This window comes from Pestalotiopsis fici (genome assembly GCF_000516985.1).
Source record: "Pestalotiopsis fici W106-1 unplaced genomic scaffold PFICI_Scf_3, whole genome shotgun sequence".
Taxonomy (NCBI): domain Eukaryota; kingdom Fungi; phylum Ascomycota; class Sordariomycetes; order Amphisphaeriales; family Sporocadaceae; genus Pestalotiopsis; species Pestalotiopsis fici.
Window position 1 is genome coordinate 3,184,027 of NW_006917093.1, and position 19,279 is coordinate 3,203,305.

General features: G+C 49.5%; 8 protein-coding genes across 8 annotated transcripts; 3 read left to right on the plus strand and 5 right to left on the minus strand.

Moving 5' to 3' along the window:
- Positions 1 to 640: 640 nt before the first annotated feature.
- Positions 641 to 2,387, minus strand: PFICI_05117 (uncharacterized protein; the record flags this gene model as incomplete). The annotated part of the gene is made up of 4 exons (XM_007833698.1): positions 641 to 889; positions 946 to 1,524; positions 1,595 to 2,051; positions 2,125 to 2,387. 4 exons carry the CDS (start codon positions 2,385 to 2,387, stop codon positions 641 to 643), a joined length of 1,548 nt encoding a protein of 515 aa, XP_007831889.1.
- A 589-nt stretch (positions 2,388 to 2,976) lies between these two features.
- PFICI_05118 (uncharacterized protein) lies at positions 2,977 to 3,357 on the plus strand (the record flags this gene model as incomplete). Its single annotated transcript, XM_007833699.1, has 1 exon — positions 2,977 to 3,357. The coding sequence occupies one exon, from the start codon at positions 2,977 to 2,979 to the stop codon at positions 3,355 to 3,357; it is 381 nt and encodes a 126-aa protein (XP_007831890.1).
- Positions 3,358 to 3,785: 428 nt separating this feature from the next.
- On the minus strand, positions 3,786 to 4,694 carry PFICI_05119 (uncharacterized protein; the record flags this gene model as incomplete). The annotated part of the gene is made up of 1 exon (XM_007833700.1): positions 3,786 to 4,694. The coding sequence occupies one exon, from the start codon at positions 4,692 to 4,694 to the stop codon at positions 3,786 to 3,788; it is 909 nt and encodes a 302-aa protein (XP_007831891.1).
- Positions 4,695 to 5,537: 843 nt separating this feature from the next.
- PFICI_05120 (dihydroxy-acid dehydratase) lies at positions 5,538 to 7,615 on the minus strand (the record flags this gene model as incomplete). Its single annotated transcript, XM_007833701.1, has 4 exons — positions 5,538 to 6,945; positions 7,027 to 7,188; positions 7,302 to 7,399; positions 7,454 to 7,615. 4 exons carry the CDS (start codon positions 7,613 to 7,615, stop codon positions 5,538 to 5,540), a joined length of 1,830 nt encoding a protein of 609 aa, XP_007831892.1.
- Positions 7,616 to 10,021: 2,406 nt separating this feature from the next.
- PFICI_05121 (uncharacterized protein) lies at positions 10,022 to 11,091 on the plus strand (the record flags this gene model as incomplete). The annotated part of the gene is made up of 3 exons (XM_007833702.1): positions 10,022 to 10,294; positions 10,367 to 10,618; positions 10,672 to 11,091. 3 exons carry the CDS (start codon positions 10,022 to 10,024, stop codon positions 11,089 to 11,091), a joined length of 945 nt encoding a protein of 314 aa, XP_007831893.1.
- An 843-nt stretch (positions 11,092 to 11,934) lies between these two features.
- Positions 11,935 to 13,539, minus strand: PFICI_05122 (uncharacterized protein; the record flags this gene model as incomplete). The annotated part of the gene is made up of 4 exons (XM_007833703.1): positions 11,935 to 12,050; positions 12,110 to 12,221; positions 12,295 to 13,182; positions 13,234 to 13,539. The coding sequence occupies 4 exons, from the start codon at positions 13,537 to 13,539 to the stop codon at positions 11,935 to 11,937; spliced, it is 1,422 nt and encodes a 473-aa protein (XP_007831894.1).
- A 582-nt stretch (positions 13,540 to 14,121) lies between these two features.
- Positions 14,122 to 15,024, minus strand: PFICI_05123 (uncharacterized protein; the record flags this gene model as incomplete). The annotated part of the gene is made up of 1 exon (XM_007833704.1): positions 14,122 to 15,024. The coding sequence occupies one exon, from the start codon at positions 15,022 to 15,024 to the stop codon at positions 14,122 to 14,124; it is 903 nt and encodes a 300-aa protein (XP_007831895.1).
- A 1,033-nt stretch (positions 15,025 to 16,057) lies between these two features.
- PFICI_05124 (uncharacterized protein) lies at positions 16,058 to 17,078 on the plus strand (the record flags this gene model as incomplete). Its single annotated transcript, XM_007833705.1, has 2 exons — positions 16,058 to 16,100; positions 16,159 to 17,078. The coding sequence occupies 2 exons, from the start codon at positions 16,058 to 16,060 to the stop codon at positions 17,076 to 17,078; spliced, it is 963 nt and encodes a 320-aa protein (XP_007831896.1).
- Between the last annotated feature and the right edge of the window lie 2,201 nt (positions 17,079 to 19,279).

Sequence of the window (19,279 nt, forward strand, 5' to 3'; positions counted from 1 at the left end):
GACATGAAAGCAGCTACTGGCCTGCCATCCAACAAGGGACGCGTCAATTCTTAATATAATAAGGTATCTTCCCGCCCAGTGCCAAGTCCGGCCTGTTGTGCCTTTCGCTTTGTTAATCCTAAATGAGGCGTTGATGGTCGCCTTCGCGGGTTCCAACATGTCCGTATCTTGTGTTCAAGCTTGGCTGTAACACTATAGACTCGGAACCAAATCGACCAACACTGTGGTAATACTCCACTTCCCTTGTTGCTTTTTGTTTTCTCTTGGAAGGCTTGGAACTGTCTATGGGACAATTCAGTGAATGGACCCTCAATTGTCACGGGCGTATTGCCTTTCTTGCCCGTGCGACGACCTCTCAGAAATCTATCCCGTCATGATCCGTCGCTAGCATAGAAAGTCAAAGAAAGGGTGCTCTGAATACAAGCGACGTCATAGCCGCATAGGTCTGCCGTCGCATCTATGAGTCCAAGATGGGAAAACTCTGGATTATTCACGACGTGCTTCAGCTCCCCGCTATGTTAGTATTATAATGATTAATCATACGTCTACCTGCTGCCTATTCTGCATTGCGATTCAATCCGGCCAATCTTCAGATGCCACTATATGCCCACTAGATCAGACATGGGTTTAGATCTATGGCTTATAGGTCGAGTTGGAATTTTCCTCGGATGCGAGAGCCAAAGGTGTAGAAAACCACCGGAATGGGCACAAGTGCCAGCGCAATGAACGCCAGCAAGCTGTTGCCCCAACCAATGCCCAGCGCGTCGTACATTCGCAGACCGGCGAGCGGCAACAACGCTCCCAGAAGCGATCTCAGGATGGCAAGTGCTGCCGTAACGGATGCCGCGTATCGCGGATATGCGTCGATCAGATAGTTTTGTATGCTCGTCTGTAAAGAGTCAGCATACTCTTGAGCTGCACAGCAAGGTCAATACCCAAACTCACCATGATGCCCATCAGACCCGTACACATGATGAGGACACCCGCCATTGGGACGATCCAGTGGACGTGTTTATCAATAGTCCAGCCGTAGACGAACAAGCCAATCGGCATGACCAAGCCGCAAGGAATGGTGATGACGGGATTCAAACGATTCTCGGGCCGATGTTGTACCCCACGCGCTTTTGCCTGTTTCACCATCCAGTCTGTGACTTGTCCAAAGCCCAACACCCCAATAACCATACCAATGCCGCCGGGAAGAAAGGTCAGGCCGCTGGAACCCTCGTCAAAGCCGTATTCGCCGGTGAAGACGTACGTGAAGGTCGAGATTAGCAGGTACAGGATGCCGTAGCAGATGGCAATGTACAAGGCGCTGAGCGTCACCACTGGCGTAGCCGTCAAGAGCTTGAGGGGCCGCACCGCTGCCAGCCGGAACTTTTCACTTAGTGTACTCTGCTTTTCGAGCACGCTGCGCAGGCCAGGGTTGCCGGTTTCCTTTCGAAGGCGACGTGCTCGCCGCTCTAGGAGGACAGGTGCATACGTCTCGCGCTGGCAAAGAAAAGACACGGGAATGAAGAAGCCGGCCTACACACAAGATCTGAAGGTAAGCAAACTCGAACCTGCATGGCCTCGAAGGCGAGAGAAGGACACTGACAAGGATAGCAATCAGCCAGAAGACCCATCTCCACCCCGCGGCGCGGGACAGGTATCCTCCTGCAACGGGACCGACGCAGGGGCCGAGCAGAGGGCCAAGGGCCCAGATAGATACAGATCTACCTCGCGACTCGATGGGCATCATGTCTGCAATAGTTCCACTCCCGATCGTGAGCGGCACAACGCCAGAGAGCCCCATGAGCAGTCGAAAGGCAAGAAGCATGCCCACGCTAGTGCTCAGGGCGGCCCCAACTGTAAATAGGGCAAATATGATGTTCGAGTAGATGTATAGATATCTGCGACCGTAGATCTCGCTGATTGGAGCGACTAACAAGGGCCCGACGGCAAAACCAAGTACATAGATGGACAGGAGGAATGTCGCCGTAACGGTAGAGGGATCATGGAATTCCTGCATGATGCTAGGGATGCCAGGCGCAAACATGGACGAACCCAAGGGTCTAGATATATCGTCAGCATAGTATGGGCTGCAAGGTCGCGGAAGCGCAGCTTTTTGTAATTGCAGAGACTGACGTTACAACGCTGAGCAATGAAATGACAAAAATGTTTGTCCACTTCTTGGTATTCGGCCATTTCATGGGATTTTCTGGATCTGTCGCATCCGTCCAGTCGACCAAATTCACGTCCGTTGCCGGTCCATATTCGAGTTCCTTGTTCAAGCTACTCGGTGGCTCAGAGCCAGCCTCGAGAGTGGTTTCATGGCCCTGCTCGACTGAAGATTGCTGTTGCTCGAGATCCAAGGAGGACCGTCCGTCTGGTCGCGTCTTGTCTTCCATGGTAAACTTTGGGCGATGTTGTCCCAAGAATCGATGGAAAGTTGAGTGCCGACAGAGAATCCTCCCCCGAAACTTCAACAACTTATAGCGAGATAAAGAAAATTGAAAATAAAAACGAAAATAAAAATAAATCAATTGCCATGACTGACTAAAAGTTTCACATCTTTCCGAGGACGGACCCCTTTCTGCGCCTACACAATCAGAATACTACTCAAATACATGGAAACTGGCCAATAGCCCCGACATGCGACGTGCGACCCATCGGCGCCATGAAGACAAATACGCGTAAATGCGACTCGGAACCAAGTATAATTGGGTGGAGCCCCGGTTTTTCCTTGAGGCTCGTAATCGCTTCATTAGCGGGGACGAAGACATGGATACCAACAAAGAGTGACGGACTTGCTGCGATGGCTATTTCGAAAATAGTTACTGAAGCCGGCCAAAAGGGCTGTTTAAACTGGATTTATGGCGATGGCAGTGCAGGGTCTCAAAGATAGATATATAGATGCGGGTATGATAGGTCCAGATACCCAGTTCAGAGCTTGTAGTTACAACTATGCGCACATGATTTTAGTGACCACGGTTCATCATGGGTCGGTCAATTACAGAAATCAGTACAACGTCTATCGAGTTGGTCGGGCGCTTGTCATTCGTCGCGCAAGTGCTGCAAAGCGGCGATACTGCACTCATCACCAAGACCATCCGCGAGATCCCCCGCTACGCGACCAAAGCCGGCATCACTTCCCTAAACGATGCCAAGGCGATTCTCCTCGGCGGCTCTTCCATTTTACATTTGGCTGTGCGCTGCGCCGAAGTCCCGGTTATAGAGTTTGTCATCTCACACGGGCCCAGCTACGTCGACATCAAGGCTCGCGACGGCAACGGTCACACGCCACTTGATCTCGCCGTCAGGGGGAGACGCCGCTCAGTGGTGCAGCTATTGCGGCCAAGAATGGCGCTCAGAATCTGAACAAAGCGTTCGTGCCACAAGACTCCCAGAATAAAGCAGCAACACCAGATGTGAAAGCGGTAAAACTTGACGAAGCTACACGAAATGCCAAAGACGAAGCAAAAGAAGCGAAGACCGAAGGGAGAAGCGAGGATGGAAATCTAGAAAACAAAAGAAGTATCGAGGCGAATGACAACAACAGAAGTCAACATATACGAACAAGAAAGTGAAGGGGGTGGGATAGTTGATGAGAGAAGACCGTGGATGGGGATGGGAAATCAGGGGAAGCGGGTTGATAATCAGCGTCAAGGGGTCGGAATACATTATAATATCCATCAGCACAGTGCTGCATGTATAATTGATTTCATGACCAATGCACCAATTTACCTTTTCAAAGCATCACGCAGGATCGATCTACTGGTTCTCAAATAATGCGCGTAAGAAAGTATCTATGCAGCGTAATACTTTCGCCAATTGTGCTCCTCTTTGAAACCTAGATACTCCTTTATTTTCCGGTTGCTCATGGGCGCCTCTTTTGGGCCGAGATCCCTGGTAAAGGGTGTGTTTGGACAGATTTTCTGAAGAAATTCCGTCGTGGAAGGGCAGTCGTGTGTGATCTCATCGTTTGTGGCGTTGAAGATCTGGAATCCCAGCCCATCCTTGGTGATTGACAGCTGAATCATGGACGCGAGGTCACGAGCGTCAATGTAAGACCAGCCGTGGACTTTCCAGTCGGCAGGACTGGAGACGTAGCTGCGGAATTCGGTTGCATACTCGTCCGGTGCTATGACGGCCCCGATCCTCAGGGCGTACACGTCGATTCCATACTTTAGTGCGAACCCTCTGCCGAGATTCTCACTCGTTAGCTTGGACATTGAATATACGTCGGTCGGTACCACGTTCAGAGTCTCGTCGATTGGGAAAGAGGGAAAGTCCACATCGCCCTGCCCAAAGGTCACTCCATAGACGCACACCGAGCTGGCGAGAACAATCTTCCTGACTCCCAGCTTGGATGCTGCCTCTAGGACATTGAACGTCGATAACACATTGGTTCTCCAGGTCTCGCTGTCGGGAGCGAGCATGTTCCGAGCATAACCCGCTAGATGGACGACGGCATCCGGAGGCTGGAGCAATGGCTCGCGGAACGGTTGCGTGAGTTTAAAGGGCGACGAAATGGCGCTGAATACCTGCCCGGCGTCCGACAAGTCGACCTTGATGGTGTGGACATGTTGACTGAGAGCCGGAGGAAGCTCTTGGAGGTCGAGGTTCAGCACCTCGAAGCCTTTCTCTACCAGTGACTGGATCGCAAAGCGACCGACTTTCCCCGAGCCACCCGTCACGACAATTCGACCGCCCATTATGTTGAGAACAAGGGATCTAAATCTAGCGATCGGAGGTTGTGAGTTGTACTGTGCAAGCACGGTTGTTGTATAGGGTGGGCTATCTAGTGCAATAGGCGGCGCCGTTTAGGGTATGCACAAAAATATCGTCTTTTATTTATCGCCAACCATGGCTTTGTATCAGATCATAAAAAGAAGAAGAAAAAACTAGGGGAAAAGATCATTGCCCAACTAACAGAAACAAATCGTTTACATTCACTCTTTTTTTTTTTCTTTTTTTTTCTTTTTTTTTTGCAGATCAAACCCCCAAGACTTGATCGTTTGAGAGCTACAATTCATATTGCGTGTGTGCGTCTCCCAACCCCGCCCGGTTCCCCACGAATATATACTGTCAGTCCACCCCCACGCCGACTATCGACCAACCCGAGGAAACTAGGGGTATAAAATTCTGGATACTGACAAAATAGTGGACACAAAACACGGGTCACGGCACTACAAAATACGCGTAAATATGTGCGCTACTGCAAGCTTGTTCGCGGGGTTGACTGAGCCCCAGCCTGAATCCCCTAGCCTGTCGCGACAGCACATCTCGCGCTCTGGAGGATCCCTTGGCGCCGTCTGGGCTCCGCCAAGTACGGAACTGTAGATGAGTTGTCCAGGTAGTCGAGATGTGGACAGGCTCTTGCCTTGATGTAAGCACAAAATGAAATGATTTCACTGAGCAGTACAGCCATGGCAGGGCAAGCCACAATTCCAATGTCTAAATCAATCTAGTAAGAGTCTATTGCTGTAATCTAGCTGTAATATCGGTGATTGCCGCGAGGCACAAGCATCGGGCCTTCAATCTTATCCTTATAGCCTCTAGAACAGGTCCGTCAGTGCGCCTTCAGAGGCATTTCCCACCAACCGCGCGTATTTGCCCAGTGTTCCCCGAGTGACATATGGCTTCGGCGGTTTCCACGACTTTAGCCGTTCTTGGATCTCTTCATCTCCCACAAAGGGCATGGAGATTTCGTGTTTCTCCGCGTCAATGACAATAACATCCCCGTCTCGCACGACCGCTATAGGACCGCCCACAGCCGCCTCTGGCACAATGTGGCCGACAATCAGGCCGTGACTGGCGCCAGAGTACCTGCCGTCGGTGATGAGAGCAACGTTGGTAAAGCCGCCGCCCATGAGCGCCGCCGAGGCCTTGAGCTGCTCCGGCATCCCCGGACCGCCCTTGGGCCCTTCATAGCGAACGACGAGGACCAGCTTCTCATCGCGGCTCACGCTTCCTCTATCCAGAGCTTCACTGAGCTCGCTCTCCTTGTTGTACACCTTGGCCTTGCCCGTAAAAGAGAGTCCTTGCTTTCCAGTAATCTTGGCCACGGCACCGCCAGGTGCCAAGTTCCCGTACAGGATCTCAATGTGCCCGGTAGGTTTGATGGGATTGTCCAGCGACCGAATGATCTTTTGACCCGGAGGTAGAGAAGGCCAGCTTTCCACGTTCTGCGCCAAGGTGGCGCCCGTCACGGTCAGGCAGCTTCCGTCCATAAGCCCAGCCGCGATGAGGAGTTTCATTACAGACGGGATGCCTCCGACCTCGAACAAGTCCTCCATTGTGTGCTTACCACTTGGCGTGAGATCAGCTATGAATGGTGTTTTATTGGAGACCCTCTGAAAATCGTCCAAGGTCAAGTGGACACCGGCCGTCTTGGCCATGGCCAGAGTATGAAGAACCGTATTTGTCGAGCCGCCAACGGCCATGGTAATCACCAGCGCATTCTCAAAGGCTTTCCTCGTGAGCAGATCTCGCGGTCGAATGTTTTTCTCTAGGCATGTGCGGATAACCTCGCCAATCTTGCCACATTCCCGGTACTTGCTCGGAGACGATGCAGGATAGCTCGAGGAACCTGGCAGCGACAGGCCGAGAGCTTCAATGACGGTGGCCAAGCTGTTGGCCGTGTACATGCCGCCGCAAGCGCCGGGACCGGGCACGGCATTGCGTTCAATGTCGCTCAGTATTTCTTCGGGCGTGGGCTCTCCCTCTGCCGCCCATTCCTTCAGCTTGTTGAACAGATAGGCGCCCCTGGCTTCATAGGGGGTGTTGATATTGATCGGCTTCTGCATGAGGCCGCTGTAACCGCCTCGCTGAGTGCCTCCGTACACTACCACCGATGGTCGGTTGTGTCGCGCAATTCCCATGACGCAGCCTGGCATGTTCTTGTCGCAGCCAGGGATGGCAATACAGGCATCATGGGCTTGAGCACAGGTGATGGTCTCAATACTGTCTGCGATCAGCTCGCGTGACTGGAGCGAGAATCTCATGCCTGCACATTGACGCATTAGCCCCGGGAAAGTCGTCTACGATGGAGCTGCCTTGCCTTCGTTGCCCTGCGTGATGCCATCCGACACGCCTATCGTACTGTACCTCCAGGCGATGAAGTTTTGTTTCTGCACCGATGCCTTGATTTCTGTCGCTAGGTCCAAGACTTTTAAATGAAACATGTCAGCTGTATTGGACACATTGCTATTTGGACAAAAATGAAGCACTTGTCATCATGTAGAACGGGACACCTTACGATGCGTGCTGTGTGAATAGTCAGCTCAATTCATCTGTCTTCTCTTTCTCGAGCAACATACTTGCACGGATTTCCTTCCCACCAGACGGCGGCTATGCCGACCTGGGGGCTCTCTTGCATAGTAGCCTCATCCGGGATGCCGGCAGCGTATAACATTGCCTAGACAGGTCATGAGTGCAAGTATCCACGAGGCACAGAGCTTGGGAGTCCAACCTTGGCTCCTGGGAAGTCATGGCCTCTGGTCAAGAAAGCAGAGTGTCTGTTCAGAACGGGCTTCCCATCGCGTTCAGCCTCGGTTGGAAGAGAGGGGAAGTGCACATATTCATTCGGGCGTTGTTCCTGGGTATCGTCCATGTTTCGAACCTCTGACGCCATTGCTGGAGAACTTTCTTTGGGTTGTCAGCGGTCTTCGATGCCTTCTACCGTAGCAGAGGAAATTTGGGGAAACAATAGAGAGTATCCAGGACGCAGCTAACTCGTTACACCCACAAACCCAAGGAGCATCACAGCCGGGCAGACGGCAATCCCCCGCGGTTACATGCAAGAAGAGCACTGTGGAACCGACATGCACTAGACTCACCAACACCCACTTCAATCGGAGCTTTGGACGTTTCCTAAACTCAAATACGCGTAAATCTGTAGGCTGTGTGGGGGTCCCACATTAAACACATGTATAGTAATACTATGCTATACCTTGTCTGGGATCAGACGTGTTAGTTTTGTACAAGCCCCAGTTTTCGAGTCTGTATTTCCAGGAGGCCGCTGTCCGTCCAATTTATTCTACCGAGGTGGAGTTCTTCAGATTGCTTCAAAGCAAGATGCACATCGTCGATAAATCGACCTGCCGTATAGTAATTACATGATTAGACCTTTATTCTAGTGTTTGTGAACAGAGTACGTTGGACTAGGGAAGGTGGAAGCATAATCCCAGTGGTCGCATTTAAGAACTTTAGCAATTCTCACAAGGTCGCCCTCGAAAACTGCTCGATTCGCCCCGTTCAAATTGGTCGTTGACGTAGGGCTGATGACAATAAATGAGAAGATCAAGACGATCCACAGAGATTAGATTAAGATAAAAATCAATCCTCGTTCAGGCGTGGCGAAGCGTGAACGGGGGCCTCTGCTCTTAGAACACGAACTGTGAATCCCCTGGAACAGCAGGCAGCATCAATAAGGAGCAGGCACACAGCCGCATTCGGCAGAACTACAATGTTCTTAGATTCGATGGTTCTGTTCCTGGGACTCCACATATTATAATGTTGGACTACGAAAAGGTCTTTATAGTCTCTCATGCTGCGTTGGGTAAATTACTGCTCTCGCACGCTTGGCCACCACCACTTTGCGCATACAGACAATTCTTCGGTAAATGATCATTATCATTTCGGAATGTACCAATCATCACCTACATAAATTATGACTCACTGACTCCTCATATCACTTACGGCGAGCCTCCTGAGTGGCTAAAGATTCTTCTCTGCTATAAAGCAGATCTGAACCGCGATCGCCACTACATATTCCCACTTGAGCAGCGCCAACCATGCCTCAGTCGCCCGTCCAAATCTCTAGAACATACTCCCAGAACTCAAACCCGACACAAGCGAACGATGGGGAAGTCTATATAATTTCGATCGAGGAGCCACCAAAGTGCTATTCGCCCCATATAGCGGTGCTTGACTCGAGCTCCAACCTTTCCATCACGAGCCCGGACAATACTCTGACGAATGGTCGCAATCAAGGTGCACTCTCCATAGGATACAAGAGAGCGTCTCCTGGGGATCCAGAGGTCGGCATGACAACACCAAGAAATTTGCGAAATTTTATCAGGGTCCTCGGCCGGCGGGAAAAGTTCCTTGTGGAGCTTCTGATGGCTGTGGGAATCATTGGTTCGGCCCTAGGCATTGGTGTAGGGACAAGTAAAGTGCTCGGAGCGTTATAATACTTATCCACTCCGCTACACGACGGCAGCCCAGTGGACTGGGCCGCAATGACAATACCACTGAACAAGTGGACATTGTGCTCGTTATGTTCACGAGCATTCCCACTGCCTGTCTTCTTGTTGGACTGGTGAGAAATGTATCAGATTAGCTATACAGAATAGATACCCCGTTTACTACAATATTGACATGTTCATCATTCGCACGCACCTAGGGCAAGTAAAAATTTGCCAAGTCGAGAGCTGCTCATCTGCTTATGGCAGTTTTAAGCGCTGGCAAGCAGGGACGAGTTTTAGCCTCCAGTCTTATTCTATAGTCGATGACAAAGCAGTCTAGGTAATTAGTGTGGCATGTGCCAGCGCTCCATTCGTGGATCAGATTACCGGCGTCGGCGCGGATCATGCGCCGACCCAGCTGTTATAATTTTGCTTCTGTAGGGTTCTGTATCGGCGACGGAGTACGAGTATGCCGACGACGACAAGGAATTATTCGTGAAATTAAAAAAAAAAACGTTCTACTGAGAAATACCATATGGTCGAGCCTTTGAGGGAGAAGAGGCAGACGCCGATTTGAAATGTAATTTGTCAGCTTGTTTGCATTGACCACAATTCGCGGAATCTATGAAAATTGTCCTGTCTTTCAACCGACTCGGTCTACATAAACAATCAACAAAATTGCATTCAAATTACCTATTCTCTCAGACTTCAGGGCTCACAGTACTGTAAACTATCTCTTATCAAAAGTCCAGAAACACAATTGTGGTCTAGATTGGCATCGGCAACTGAGCTCACCAAGATCACCCCGTTCCAACATTCCAAATCTGCCGTCAAGCAAGTTCCCAACCGAAATGGCAAATATCAAGCAGGCGATTCTTATAACTGGAGCTACAGGAAAACAAGGAGGTGCTCTTATTGATGCTCTATTGCAAGCCGGTGCTCTATCGCATTTTGTCTTGCTTGCTGTCACGAGAGACGTATCCTCTCCCTCAGCCTCGGCGTTGAATGGCCGGGGATTGGAATTAGTCCAAGGGGACTTGAACAACGTCCCGGCCATCTTTTCTGCCGCCGAGAAAGTACTCAGACCGTCTCAAGTGGAACTTTGGGGTGTGTATAGCGTCCAGGTCTGTTGCCCTAAATTGATGATCGCTAGATCTCCCATCTAGGTATAGAGCAGTATTGACGTCTTTTATTAGAATCCAATCGGCAAAGGGGCCTCGACCGCACTCGAAGAAGCGCAGGGCAAGGCTCTCGTCGACGGGGCTTTGGCTAACGGTGTGAAATGTTTCGTTTATTCGTCCGTCGATAGAGGAGGAGAAGCCGTCTCGTTCGAGAACAAGCCAAACGTTCCACATTTCATTAGTAAGTATCATGTGGAACACCACTTGGTCAAAGAAGCCGAGGGCAGGATGCAATGGACCATTTTGAGATCCGCTACATTCATGGATGTAAGTATAATTCAAGCTCATAGACGGCTTCGCGTCTAATATCGGCACACTAGACCATTACTCCTGATTTCATCGGAAAGATCATGGCCACAAGCTGGAGCTCTGTCGTGAAGGACAGGCCGCTACAGATCGTGGCGGTCAGGGACATTGGGTGGTTTGCAGCCCAGTCATTTTTGCACCCAGACACGTTCGCTGGTCGAGCCATCTCCCTCGCCGGTGATGCTTTGACTTTTGATCAAGCGAACCAGATCTTCAAAAACAAAGTCGGGAAAGATCTCCCCACGACACTAGAATTTCTGAACAAAGGAATCTTGTGGGCATCGACGGAGCTCGGGTCCATGTTTCAGTGGTTCAACGAAACTGGATGTGGTGCGGATATCAATCGTCTGAAGCAGATGCACCCAAATATGATGGATTTCGGAATGTGGCTAGAAGAAAGCCCATGGATGCAGCAGTCTAATACCAGTCTATAGAAACACGACTATACAATGCTATATATAAACTCTATTTGTATCATTAGATGGTTGGTAGATTGAATTTGGAACTGCATAGCCGTGATGTCCATATTTACACTCACCCCAAACCGTGTCTTTGAAGAGACAGCGGCATATCGGAAACTAGCTCGCCGACAAGGGACAAATTATTCGAGTTCTAAATATGGAGTGAAGCGTCTATATCTACGACCCAGTGGTATTGTGGCAGCCTTTTATAATATTGTGCATGAAAACTCTACACACAAATTGCTGGTATACAAGGTTCCCGCCCTAATAAAGCCAAAGGAGCTTTGTATCAGCCTCGGGCGCTGACTTCTCATACTTCAAGCGTTATGCACCATTCCGAATTGATTACTTTAGTTAGTTGGCTGATTATAAACCGCAATAGCCAGACTCCCGAGCTATGTGGATAGAAGCATCAGTGATAAGTCCATAAAATTCGCCCTACCATGTGCAATAAACCATGATTAAGTAATGGTTTCATGAAACGAACTCAGAATTTGCTGAATAAACGGAAATTTCGCGGGGAAATATTCTGACGGTTTAGTCACCATAATGTGCAGCATGCCTGCTACCAGGGTAAGCACATGACATGACGAATAGTGATGCTAAAGGTTCTTTTCACCGGTGCGTCCGATTACATATAAGCACAAGAGCTCCTTCATTTCAATCGCTCATGAGTAATTGATCAGTAAAAGTTACGTTTCTTATAGCGAACCTCGAAAGTCAATGAGACAGCATTCAAGTGAATGCCTTGCTATATTATTTAGTAGCTCGAGTCCTTATCATTCCGAATCAGTGCAACCATTTCATCAAAGCCACCTAGTTGTTGCTCCTTGGTTCAGCCCCCAGACCCATTGCATAGTACATTGCCGCTTCAACTTCTTTGCGACGAAGGATCGGTAGAGTACCGCCACAGACACCGAGTCGACCCAAGACTTTGCTTCAATTAGCAACAGCACGTCTGGAAAGGGTGAGACTGAGGACAGACACTTACTCTCTAGAAAATAGTTCACGTCAAATACTCTTGCCTGGCTTGATTGGTCTTCAAGGGATTCTTCGACAGATGCAAAATCTAGACGTAAGTTGGGAGAGTTGCTCGTGGAGTCCTGTTGCTCATATAAGGTTAGAGCCTCCGGTCTGGTCTCCCTGCAAGATTTCTTTTACTTGGACTTTGCTCACAGTGGTGTCTTGACCTTGTGGGATGCTGGAAGAAAGTTGGATCGACACAGAGTCCGTCTCGATTGGGATATTACTCTTCAACAATAAGTAGTGTACATCCAGGGGCTCAAGCCATTCATTCTTTGTCGAGGTGGCCATGGTAGGAGGTGCAGGCAGCAGCGGACTGTAGATGCTCGCAGTCTGCTCCGGCCGAGAGATGACCCAATCCGTTCCAGCAACAGCTTCATTACCTCGCAATATGGTTTCAATTTGCATAATCAGACTGGTGCGGCTAGTCTTGGCTAACGTTTTCCCAAATGTTCTCATTACTTGGCGCATGTCGCTCTTTGGGTTTCTTAGTAGATGGTATCCACGCTCCAGACACACCAGATGGACTCGATGGGCGAATGACGTGGGCCGGCGCGGAATTGGATCAACAAGACTGGAGAGGACTGTGAATGGACTACTAGCTGTAAGTAAACTTGAAATGGACATTTCCGCACGGTGTCGTTCCGGGGTTGATTGGTCCAAGTTGTGTTGGGATGTAGGTAGCGATTGAGGCCATGGCTCCGAGTATCGTGGGATCATCCAATCGCATCTTTGAAGCGTCGAGTCCCACTCATTCTGAAAGTTTGAAATATCCACGTCGGATTCTTCGTGCGCTTGCGATGAGGCCATTGTACGAAGTGATATGCAGTCTCCCACGAGGGCATTGAATGCGACCGCAGCCGCAGGCCGCATCTCAAACACTCGCAGCAGCGCAAGTTCCTTTGATATATCCGAAAGGGAGTTGATGAGCCTGCCAGACAATTTTCCCATCTCGTTCACTTGCTGTTGCAGCTTCTCCATGGCCGAAGTTTGCCTTTTGCGATAGGCGCGCTGTGCTAGGCGGATCTGCGCACGTCGCCGCTATTTGCCTCCATCAGCCTCTGCGCATGATACAGGGATTTCAATAGGTACCGTTCTATCATCATTTTCTCGAGGGCTTAATCGAGGCCGCCCGCGCTTCTTTGGCTTCGAGCCGGCAACCGAGTGCGCGTCGGTTGTGGCTGGGTGCTCGGAGCGATCCGTTACTGGATCTTCCATTTCCCCATCACCCCAGCCCGTGACTGATGCACCAATGTCATTTACTTCAGCATCAATATCCAGTATATCAGGCCAGGTTGTTGCGGACAATCTAGTAACATCGAATGTATCGAATGAAATCGGGGATGGCGGCCGACATGCCGATGGCCATGCCGCCGATAACATGTCAATTGCAGACATGGTGCACTAAATTCGTTAATGTCCGACTTATCACTCTTTACCAAGGTGACATGTTTGATCACTGATCGTGGGGTATTCTCTGATTATGAATTCAACCAGGAGTGTTGGATGCCGAGAGCGCAGAATCAATGTTCACTAATCATTAAATATATGGGGCGCCGCCGAGTCGCGAGCAATGACACAGAGTTGCAACCGCACAGGCGTGCAGCTGCAGCAAGAAACAATCTTAATAAGCCGTGCAGATGGTGTACAAAATTCCCAAAATAGGTAGCAAATCAGAAGGGAAGAAATAAGAAATTCAGAAAACGCCTGACGGTGCCATCGGTTGCATGCTTTGGGGGTATGATTCCATGTTTGCGTGCTGGGCCGGATGCTCATGTGGCAGCTGATGTAATGCTCAAAAGTTGATGGTGGAACAGCCGATGGTCTTTATAGGTCTAAGTAAATTTGAAGTAATATTTGAGTATGATTTAATCATCATTTTAATCATCATCCCGTGCCACATTGACAAAGTGAACCAACTAGGTAGTAAATCATCACCATTGATATCTATAATCTATATTGGGCTCAAGTCCCTGCTTGTTAATCTAGAAATATCAAAACATCTTCAGCAAATTCCTCGGCAAACTGATACAGAAATCCGTGTCCACTGTCTGGGAAGATCTTGAGCCTCGCGTTGGAAATCTTTTGCTGCATCACAAAGCTGTTATATGTCGGAACCATGAAGTCGTCCTTGCCTTGCGCAATGAAGACGGGGACACTAATCTCGTGCAGGCGATCATAACTCCCCTCATGCCTAAACTCTAGATTGCCCCAACGCGCAAGAGCGCCGGCTTGACTCTGCAGCCCCGCGCCGCCGTCGGCATACCCTTCAGATACCCAGGCGGCGCGCGGCTCGCCCGAGGTCGATTCGTTGCGCTCCGTGATCCGGGCGAACCACTCCTCGCCCGCCTTTCGAGATGTATCTGAATCATAGAAAAAGAGCTTTTGCATATTCTCCAGTGTCACCTCGGGTCCCGCGGCGTAGGCATTGATGGCTTCTTTTCTTTCCTGGGAATGCGTCTTGAGGTCCTCGCCGGCGCTGGGCCCGGACCCGGCAATGATGAGCTTGCGCACCAGTCCCCGCGGTCCGTTCAGATGGACCAGCGGAGCCACAAAACCGCCCATGCTGAAGCCCAAGATGTCGACTTTGGAGATCTCGAGAGCGGCTAGCAAATCCAGAGCGTGCTGAGCCATCTGGGCTATGCTGTTGTCGACGGGCGAACCCGTTGTCTTGCCCACGCCCGCATTGTCAAAGAGTATAACGGGGCGCTGGGCGGCTATGGCGTTGATGAGGAGCGGATCCCAGACGTCCATGGGAGCGCGGAAGTGGTGGCAAAAGAGAAGCGGGATGCTTCCATTTCCTTCCTTGCCAAAGCGGCGATAAGCAAAGTTGATATCGCCGCTTTGAATGTATTGAGTTTTTGCAGTTTGTTGAGTTTCCATGGTGAAAAGTGCTGGCGATGCCGTCTTGTGATTGCTTTATTGCTACATCAAACTAGATCAATGTTCTATATACTTGTTTCCTACCAACCTATATATGTCGACAATCAAACATGAAGCCTCGCCAAGATTCTCAGTGATTTGCAAGTTTTGCACTTCTGTATATTACCAATCTCCATGATACAGCTTCTCTCCCCTTCTAGATGTGTAAGTGAAAATTATATTGCATATTTATTGATATTATGATCGTAGGACGTAGTCATGCTGAAGGCAATTGACAATCCTGGCAGCTATGAATAGCGACGGCAGACAGGTGGAGTAGTATGCAAGCCTGCCTGATTAGCGATTAGTGAACACGGCTAGGGCGTTTTGTAATCTACATGCGCTACGGGCTAGTGTGCCGAGGTCGACACAGCGCCTCGAGGACCTTATGAGAAAGCTAAATATTCTTGATTACGGATACGCTATACAGTTGCGCACGGACATGTTCACTCACGATACGCGAGTACGGGATAAAGACACTGTAATCATTCGCTTATGGTTTCCGATTTGCTTAGCAAGAACTTCCACTTGAAACAGTTTATGCCAGCTATGAATGATGAGCGAAAGGACGCATGAAATAAGTTGGATAGATGCCCGCCTACCTGACCGAAGCCTCACATAACTAGGTACCTAGGTGTATAGGTTGAAATGTATAGACTTGGGTATCATATCATGCTTCCAGGAACGATCCGATTGCAGCTCTAGCTATAGCCAGGAAGCTTATTTGGCATGATTGGATCAATTTTATTGCATCTTGAAATCTTCAATTATTCCCACTTCAGATCTTTAGCTAGTTTGTATGTGCTAGGCTCGGACAAATCTTGTTATCCTTGTTCGTAATCGTGATTACCAATATACAAGTATACTCTCTGGTAAATGGCAACCGCGAAAGACTGCTAGAGACAATTCACAGAATTATTTGAATATAAGACGACTCAGTCGTCAACATTCAGGCCCTCGCTGGAGTATCTGTACTTGAGAAGCAGTTGACACGATGTGGCCACAAATCTGGTGGAAGCTTTTCCTCGTATTCTGCAGTGAGTTTCCCCTTATGTACGTGCTTCAGGCCTTGTTTCTGTTTACTAATAATTCAAGTGATTGTGTGTTCGACGGTGGAAGCGCTCGCTGCCAATGAAAGCAGTATCTTTGGCGTAAGCAAGTCTGTCGACAACAATGGCACCAGACTGCACTACATAGTCTATGGATCAGGAGAACCTCTTGTATTCCAGCACGGCTTCCCTGACAGAGAATCAACTTGGAACACTTACCAGATTAATGAGTTCGCTCAACGATATAAAGTGATTACGCCGACACTCCGTGGATATCCACCAAGCGACGTGCCCTCTGGACACTCCAACTACAGCTCTCACTCGTTCGTCTCGGACCTTGCGTCGATACTGGATAACGAAAGCATCGACCGTGCTATCCTCATTGGCCATGATGTGGGCGGGGTTGTGACGCAAATGTTTGCCTACACGTTCCCAGAAAGAGTCACAGCGTTGGTCATGACAAATACTCCCTTCATCCCGACCTTCATTCCTCTGGTCGAGTTTGATGCCGAGCAGCAGAAGATGTCGCATTACACCCTCAAGTACTTTGACTATGTTGAGGGTCAACCCAAGAACATATCAACCATTGTCGAGAACATATGGAACGATACTTATCGGCAGGAGATTACTGATTACTTGCAAAACTCACCGCTAGCGGGCATGCTGAGCTTCTACAACGAGAATTACCCAGCACCACCATATGGTCAACAAGTCAATCTCGATGGACTGATTCAGAGTGTCCCGTCGTGCATCATCTGGGGAGAGGAGGACCCGTACTTCTCGCCACGAACCTTGGATGGCCTCGAGAGCTGGTTTTCAGACGGTGTCAGACTTGTAACTATTCCGCACGCAGGTCATTGGTCTTTTCGAGATCAGCCAACGCGTTGGAATGCCGAGCTCGACTCGTTCCTAGGATTTCTAGAAGCGTACACGTTTCCGGTGACCTTGGGGCCGGTCGGCAAATGAGAAGTAGAGGCTTTGGATAGGTGGTGGCCGTTGACGGCGGCTATCATATGCAATAGCCTGTATGAGGCTTCATTGTGTCTACCAAGTCACTGTCAATACAGGATGGTCATACCGATGTGCAGTGTTGATACCAAGCAAGATCGCTGGTTACGTTGAACCCAAAGACTTCTTTACTCAGAATATAATAATGACATCCACTCGAGTGAGGATGACGTCTATGGATATCAAAATATCATGACGCTCATGGCGTGTGCCCAGTGTAATTGAAGCTTTGTCTTGCTTACAATGGTGAAGTTGCCTCGAGGACACTTTACGTGGGTTTGGTTGGGCTACTCTTCGTTCGACGAAAGGCTCGACGTCCCTTCTTTCAGAAACTGTGAATAGAGGATGCCGCTCTTTAGTGGTACCGAACAAATACTCATCAATTGTACCAAAAGAAGTCATGAGAGCGAGGTAGTGACTTGTGTTTCCAGCCAGTCAACAGCGCATGCCAGCTGTCGAGTTCACGTCGTTCATGACAAGGGTGGCGAGAAGGCACCAAAGGGATCGCCGGCCTGTCTATTGGGCAATTGTAATGCTTTGTCTGCTTTTTAGGTGACCGGAAATGCCCCCGCAGAGGGAGGCGCATTCGCATAAATCCCTACCTAGGCAGTAGGTATACCGTACGCAAGCGAGGCGGCGGTGGATCGCCAGCCGGAGAAACAGCTCCTGGCTTGCTGTGGCTGGCTTATTCCTACTTGGTTGCTTGGCTATTCCATCTTGGCATTACGAGTTACGTCCTTACCTACTAGAGTGCTGGGTAGGCTGGCATACAACACAGCAAGCACGTTGAGGACTTACGAGAAGTTGGATTTGCAATGCCAGTGATCAATGGCTGGTGAGCCCATGTCTTCTGAATCGACTGATCAGCTTGTACGAAGAACTGCCTGTGAAATGATTTGGAACGGCCTTTTAATGTGTACTAGTGTCTGATTACCGCGTTGAGCAGAGAGAACATCACGTAGCCACTGCATCCAACGGGACGGGGTACAGCAGCACGAACACGCCCCGTGATCGTATGAAACACGAAAGGCAATCTCGATCTGCAACACGAATTGCCCCCCAATTCCAGGCCTTTTTATTGTAGAGAGTGATACGCGGCATGTTTTTTGGGGCTAATTGAAGACCGGGCTAAACAAGCTGACGAAAGTGTCCGAAAGCGCCTCCCACCATAGGTACCCGTGGCGCATACCTGACATGCTGATACCTGGTAATTTAGGTAGGTACAGTACCCTGGCGAGCCTGGGCGCTCTTCTGTGGCTCCCTGTCCCGAGCGTTGTCAAACGCCAGACACCCACTAGCATCGCCTGAAATTGGATCTGGTGACTTTGCCCGTGCCTCTCAGAGGGATGTGGTGCAGACGGTCCTTGATTCGCTACTCTGCTCAAGCAATGACGAAATTGGTCCTCTTTTCACTCTAGATCGTTACTGTCAGGGTATTTCCAGCTCGTGCGTTGCAGATGTATGTTCATCTATCAGCAAGCGCACAGAAGAATATATCAAACATCAAGATACAGAGAATGACCAAGATGCTGCAGTATAAAACATGGAAAGAGGCAGAGAATCCAGAGTATTCGTCTACCAAGACAAGACAGACAGCCATGACACGCGAGACACAGGTCAAGGGGGGTTGCATAGTGGTACATAAGAAATCCACTAAGTCTGACCCAATGCCAGGCACAACGGCCATTGATCATGATTGATACTTTTTCCTTGTATGCAGTACATTCTGGTTCACACTAGGTACGCCCTCCCAAGGTTCACCATCACAAACTTCAGCGGATAAAAGACGGCAACCAACTTGATGAGGGGTGAAACGAATTGAGTCCGTCCAGCAATGGACATTTCTGAGATGATTGTTCCACCTCTTCCGCTACCTACATACCTAGCACTTGCCTTTACCACAAAGCAAACAATAGACAGTCCCTACCTCCCTAAAACAGAGTCAGGGTCGTGAGCATGCAAGGCATGATATTTCTTCCAACTTTTATCTTACAATAGTATTTTAGACGGCTTGTTTCGGTTAGTCGATCCGTTTGCAGACGCCGAACAACGTCACTGCCCGCTTACCTTAGTGCATCCCCCGCAAATGCAGCTGCATGTTTTAGTGTCTTGTACATGCCTCAAATCCTTGACTTTCCTCCTACTGGTTCAGTGTGGCG